Source organism: Gossypium hirsutum, chromosome D10 (genome assembly GCF_007990345.1).
Source record: "Gossypium hirsutum isolate 1008001.06 chromosome D10, Gossypium_hirsutum_v2.1, whole genome shotgun sequence".
Lineage (NCBI taxonomy): Eukaryota > Viridiplantae > Streptophyta > Magnoliopsida > Malvales > Malvaceae > Gossypium > Gossypium hirsutum.
The window spans coordinates 5,943,949-5,950,807 of NC_053446.1; the positions used below are offsets into that span (position 1 = coordinate 5,943,949).

The 6,859-nt window shown below is 32.0% G+C and overlaps 1 protein-coding gene across 1 annotated transcript; it reads right to left on the reverse strand.

Annotated features, from left to right (window-relative positions):
- Positions 1 to 229: 229 nt before the first annotated feature.
- LOC107916378 (putative hydrolase C777.06c) lies at positions 230 to 5,380 on the reverse strand. Its single transcript, XM_016845642.2, has 12 exons — positions 4,868 to 5,380; positions 4,211 to 4,338; positions 3,977 to 4,089; positions 3,385 to 3,426; positions 2,315 to 2,370; positions 2,102 to 2,178; positions 1,564 to 1,683; positions 1,113 to 1,189; positions 951 to 1,014; positions 781 to 831; positions 649 to 697; positions 230 to 506 (listed from the first exon to the last, which is right to left on the reverse strand). The coding sequence occupies exons 1-12, from the start codon at positions 5,034 to 5,036 to the stop codon at positions 388 to 390; spliced, it is 1,065 nt and encodes a 354-aa protein (XP_016701131.1). The 5' UTR covers positions 5,037 to 5,380; the 3' UTR covers positions 230 to 387.
- Positions 5,381 to 6,859: the final 1,479 nt, after the last annotated feature.

A 6,859-nucleotide genomic window follows, 5' to 3' on the forward strand; every position in this document is an offset into this window, starting at 1 on the left:
TACCCATCCCTTATCTTCGAGCCATGACATTGCTTGTACAAAAAGGAAAATGGTGAAAGTAAATATCAATATCAAACTAAAAACAAAAATGCTTTAACATACTTTGATTCCTCCAATAATAGAACAAGTGCAAAACAAGATCATGGAGAAATGGAGATGGGGGGATTCCGCGAAATAAAATAAACAAAACCCATAGATTGATTTTAGATTGATTCTATATAAATAGATATAAAATAAAAAATTTCTATTTATTCTAAGTATACGGGGATCAGCATAATGCTCCCCAAGAATTATGTTATATAATGTTAGCTCATTGAATCTTTTCAGTTGCAGATTACGGTATAACATGTTCTCACCGAAAAAACAACGGCGGACAAACATACAAAGCTAGAGTGATACCGGTATACGCAATCCGTCATAGCTGAGTTGTACATCAAGACCCTCGGTTTCCATCAGGTTTTCCAGGTATTCACTCACTTTTTCATGGTCCATCAGATGCATCATGCCTCCATAAAATCACAACAGTAAAGCATGGAAAAGTAAACAAATTACATCCTAATGATGCAATAATAAGTTGTTGAAACTGTGGAACACTTTAGAAGGATGGAATTGAATTGTAGTGATATAGGCCTGAAACTAGAGACTTACCAGTAAAGAGTGTCCTCTTCGGCTTAATCTTCTGTACTTCCTCTAAAGCCTGAAGATAAAATAGCAAGTGAAAAAGAGAGAGTAAGTTTTAGCATTTTAATGTTGTTTACCAGAAGATGTACAAGCAGATACCCTTGGAAGTCCAAAATGCGTTGATGAAGATCGATCAGGCCTCAAAGCATCCTGAGAAAGCATTTTACATACGGACTCAATAAGGTATCCCGAAAGTGCATTAATGAATTTGGATGTAAATTCTTGTGCATGCATGTCGATGTATAAGGAGATATAGAGAGAGAGAGGACCAGAATGAGGATTTCGCAGTTTTCCAGAAGAGGATAAGTTTCTTCAGGTATATCACTGACATCACTGCAATGTCAATAACAGATGAACAATGCTCAGGTGAAAACTGAATGAAGTAGAGAAAAAATAAAAATTCATCATGTCTTTTCACATAAAAGTGTTACCTGATGTAACAAATATCACCAAAACGAAAACCTAGTGAGCGATAACCACGGCCGTGCCACACTGGTAAAGGGGTAATCTGAAGCACAATGTTTGAACAGAGAACACACGTTATGACCAGGCATGACCTGATATGTATTAATGTTGAAGGGGAGCTGGTGTCTTAATTTCATACAAATCGGCATTTGTACATATTATATTGATTATTAGGCATGTTTCATCAACAATATGTAAGAATACAGGGGAAAAAAAGCAATTTAGCCCTAAACTACTCAACCATTTTTTTATAATGACATAATGGTAAGACAGGAGCAGCCAAATACAAAGGCAAACTGTCTCTAGGGCCTGATTCACTTTTTTACAGTCAAAACTGAACTTAAACCCATTATTACAGTTTCAAGAATGCATATGGTACTAAGAAATTACCATCCGTACTGAGTGAACAATAATCACCTGTAAATCATGAACGATGAAAGGTTCTTCTTGTATGATATTAAATTGCAGCTTTGAGACTGCAGCACCAGGTATAATCACACTTGTATCTACCAAATAATAGTGAGTCTTTTTCATCACCTGAAATTGTTACAGAAGATATTATACAATCTGAATATCAATGAAAGACAAATAATTCATTCATAAATCATTTGAATCATTCAATAATATTAGTTTGTGGATTAGTTTTTCCAACATCTTGAGTGGCAATAATAGCTCAAATTTCCTTATTATCAAAACTCACAGCTGTAGAACTACATAGAAATAGTTCTAGTATCCATTTATGTGCAGTACTATAAAGTTTATTGAGAATACTATTAGCTTAGCACCTGCTTGTATCATTTCATGTTATTAATTACTTCCCATTTATCACTACAACTTACAGAAAATGCAGGATATATCTATTACCAGACAGACAAACATATATATACACACACATTGCCATCACATAATCATATGTTCAAGATATGGTGGAAAGAGGTAGAACAGAATTTTGGACCTCAAAATCGCGCTCGGCAACATAAATTGAGATGTTTGGCTGCACGTTGTTTGTCCAGTCACGTAGATCATCAAGACCTGGGAAATTAAGACAAAATTTGTGTTAGACAATGTGTGTTTCTATGTAAAAGAAAACTAGCAAAAACTTAATACATCATCGCGGAAAGGTTTATCTATTTAGAGAGAAATATTAGAAAGTGTTTATGTCAGAGACCTCCAATTGCATCAGCATGAGAATGTGTAATTATAACCGCATCAATTGTTCTTATCCTGACACAAATGCAACTAGTTACAACAACGAAAATACACGACAATCGACATATATACCATAAGATAATCAGAAAAACATTCCTCCATTGGTCTTTTTTGCTTAATGACCTTTAGGACTTGATAATAAACCTGAGTTTTACTGAAGTTTACACTTAAGGAAGCATCAAAATGGCCCCCGGAATGAGTGAATGCTTGCACCATCTAGAAAAGCATATGTAAAGTACATTTTATATTATTATGGTTAATGCTAGTATAGGCATTGAGAAAACATTTACATTTATGTCTATAACCAACAAATACTAAGATAGATTATTTTGACTGAATTCCAACTATAACATGAGACCACGGTTTGACAGAACACAGAAAAATCAAACTCGCACAAGAAAACTAGTTGGTTCATCGTGCCTACCGTACATGGTAATGCATTCAATATCACATAACACTAAAATCAACATTTCAAATTAAAATAACTGAAGCTACAAATGAAACTATACAAATGTTGTATTTCATCCCTTCAAATACCATGGAAAGTCTGATGATTTCAAGGTGTATGGAACTAAAAAGGGGAGGGTTGAAGTAAAAATAAAAAATAAAAAAACATCAAGTCATATGCACTAGTATTCTAAGATACATTAAACTCAGCCACCAAAGCCCATCGATGATCATAATAATAATCTACAATCAAATATCAACTCCATGAAGGTGAGAAGAAAAGGCTTAAGACAAGGAAAGACTATTCCTATGTTATATCCCAGCCATTAGAGCATGAAAACAATATGGTACAACACATTTAGATCATATTCCATCTCAGAGTTACAACAAAAAAAATTCCAAAACTGCAAATGTAATAGCATCTAAGATAACACAAAGGCTAGAACTTCACCCCCGTAATGAACATACTCTAAGAGTTAATGGATTGAACACCATGGACCATCTAATGACTTAAGAGCTAGACATAATAATTCGAACTTTTAAGAAAGAGAAACACCAAAATGCTTTTAGTATTAAACTAACCCAAATTCTGGAAACCATTGAAGAGCACTGTGGTAGAAGAACCTACAAAACAAAGTCACAGATGAGAAACAACACTAGATAATTTTATCTAGGGATTGCAGAAGGTAGCAAAAATTCAGCAGCCATTAAGCATTAGGCAGTTTTATAGTGATTTCCGGGAACAATTTTAGCACTAACTAGCAAGAATCTTTGATTGCTTTTGTTCTCCATTTAAGGAAACAACATAATACATGCATCAAACTTTGAAAAGGTTATATCCCAATTTAGGTATAGTCAACCTCTAAGCTTTTCACTTAAAAGTTTCCACTGCCCTTTCTGTTGGCTAAAAGAAAACAATCAACTGGTTTATTGAGTCAGTTTAAAAGTATTTTATTTTTCAAAATTTTCCTTTTATATGTTAACTGTAACAATTCTAAAGCAGAAGCAGTCAAATGCCAGCATCTAAAATAACTGTAAGAACAGTACACAGTCTGGTGCCAAATGGAATCTGTTTGGATCACAATTTCCCCAGCATCGTTAGAATTTTCAATAACAACTTTTATAACTAACTACTAAAAGCATACTTCATTTCATTAAAGTAACCTTCACTTACTTGCCAGCATCAATTAGAATGTTGCATCTTCCAGAAGGCCTACCATAATGAATAAGTAAGCTTGTATTACGTCTCCGGTTTATGTTACCAGGCTCTGCTGCTTTGCTGCAAACCTGTGAAAATAAAAAATCAATAAATGTCTTAAAACAGTAAAAGAAGAAATTTCAAACAAATGCACAGAAAGCAAGGGACAGCTACTTATGATTTAGTTATCAGTTCGGATGGCCAGTATACCAGGCACTTCTTTACAGGGTCAGTCAGGCAGCTAACACGAGGAATGCCTTCGCTAGTTCCTGTCCCTATAAAAATGATCTCGGAATGTTCTGCAGGTAAATTTTCTCTAGTATCCATAGTAGCAGAACCTGTATTCAAGGCACTATCACTAACATAACTAATCTATAAGGTGCCAAAGAGTAGCAAAGTAAAAATCATTATAGCCTCATCAGCATCGTCTTTCAACCATAAAGAACGAACAGTTAGAATCGAGTCTGTCAGCTTATTTCATAACAAATGTATTAAATACCAAGCTACTTCTTTTATCAAAGATAAAGTTGAGTAATGGATCCACCATGCTTCCCCATTGCCACTCTATACCGTCGAAACAAGATAATACCCCATTCAAGAGATAGCAATGTATAACCAATTACCCAAAAGAGCCTAAAATTTGTATCTAGGTGAACCCAAGCTAGCTTAATCACAATAAAACAACCATTCCCGTCTTATTACAAACAAAACCAATAAAAGTTCAATTAAAACTAACTAATACCCAGAAAAGAAAACCGCGCATTTAATTGCATCCTAATCGCAGAAACGTAAAACAAATTATAAGAAGAACCAGGCACAATTAAAAGGCAAATAAAAAAAAGTAGAAAATAATTAGAAAGTACGTACTAGATTGAAGGCAAGCTTGAAGAAACCTCCTGAACGGAAAGAACCCATTCCTTGGAAAAGAAACTGGAGAGATTCGTATTGATATTTGGCGCTTGTAAGGTGCCAAACTCGTTAAAGAAGGTGTAGATCGAACTGTGCCCAAAAATGGAACCATTGAGAAAGCTACCATTTTCTTATTACTATATAATTTCAACTTCCTTTTCCCTTTCTTGTAAATCTCGAAATTTTTTTTTTAAATTCAAAAGCAAATCAGCTTTTATTCCGAAATGAAAGGTGAAAATGTTGGTTTCTTTCTATTTCTCCACACCTTTTGTTTAGCAGTTTTGGTTTGGAGAGCATTGGCTGCCTGAAGAAACGAAGCAAAGCATAGATAGGCCAATGTTAACCATATATGGTCAATCCTTTTTTTCTCTTTGCTCTTTCTTACATATATTGAAAATATAGAGAAATTTGGACAACTTATCTCACACTGTTTCTGTTTTAGAGGTTCATACATATATCCAAATAAAAGATAAAATTCGGAGACACTTTTTCATAATCTTTTACATAATTAATATTTTAATAGTTTAATTTCTATTTATAAATTAGGTAAATTTTTTAATCGATTTGATATCTCTATTATATTAATTTAAAATATTATCTATATTAATATATATTTAACGGTTGAAAGTTTTTTATATTAAACAAATAGTTAAAAAAAATTAATTTACATCAAATTTAATATACATAATCTACATGAATGAATTATAAAATATATCGTAAGTGAATCTTCTAGATCACATAAAACATATTAAATGTTTAAAAATGTTTACATGGTAGTTATTTTTAAAAATGTTCGCTTAACATTTTTGTGGACGGAGAAAAAGGGTTCCAAATCTGTAGACGAAATATCATCGAAAATATTTGTTTTATTTTCATTATTATTATAAACAAAAATGCTAGATAACAAATGGATATGAGAATACGAAGATTTCTATTGTATTCTATATTTTTCATCATATTTATAAGTAGCATACTTCTCTCTATATATATAAAGAGATTAGAATTCTAATATATAAATAGGGAAGATGTTACAAGGAAGATGAAAGGTGAAAGGTGTAATACCCAATTTTAGCCCAGGCTTACAAAAAAAAACCCAAAGTAATATCATTTGGCTCGATCGGAATTGCCTATTACTTGAAAAGGTTGAAGGTTCATCTACAATCTTATGGAAACATAATCTTTAGGGATATGCAATCTTAGACATTATATGCAATCTTAGATATAATATATAATCTTAGATATGATATGTAATCTTAGATATGATATACAATCTTAGAAGATATGATTTTGTAATCTTAGAGATTTAATTTGTAGATACCATTTAATCTCAACCGTTGATGTAATTGATCTGTACCGTTGGATTTAGGAGGCTCAACTATAAATAGAGGCCTCTCCCTTCATTGTAAAAAAAAGGAGGAATAAAAAAAGAGAATGATTGACAGTTTTTTAAATGTGGCTTACTATTTTTTTTTCTTTCAATTATTTTTTACTTATTTACGATTTTAAAAAAGGGAGAAGGTGATACCACTGCGAATTTTATTTATTTATTTTATTTAGCTCCTCTGCCTTTTAATGTTTTTGTAATTAAGTTTTTTTATTTTTTTAATTTACCCTTTTATTTATTTTATTTTAATTTGGTCTAATTTGAACGGCGTCGTTTAGAGGAGAAGGGACATTTCCTTTCCAGCCCCTCTGCATTCTTTGCGCGTTCAATATGGTCCTTGAGACTTCAATTATTTGCGAATTTGCCCTAGTTTTTTTATCACATTTTAAAATTAGTCATTTTTAGAATTAATTAATTTCAAAATATTTTCTTTTCCCTTTTTAAGTTTATATATATAATTATTATTTTATGATTTATATATTTATTACCTTATATATATGTACGTATATATATTATACTTTCTATACATATTTTATAATTTATATATATATATGTAATCATTATCT

Coding starts and splice junctions, on each gene's coding strand:
- LOC107916378 (XM_016845642.2), bottom strand. CDS start 5,036: ATGGTAGCTTTCTCAATGGTTCCATTTTTGGGCACAGTTCGATCTACA. Junction 2,371..3,384: donor CAATGGTTTCCAGAATTTGG/GTTAGTTTAATA, acceptor CATTTGTGTCAG/GATAAGAACAATTGATGCGG. Junction 698..780: donor CGCATTTTGGACTTCCAAGG/GTATCTGCTTGT, acceptor TTTTATCTTCAG/GCTTTAGAGGAAGTACAGAA.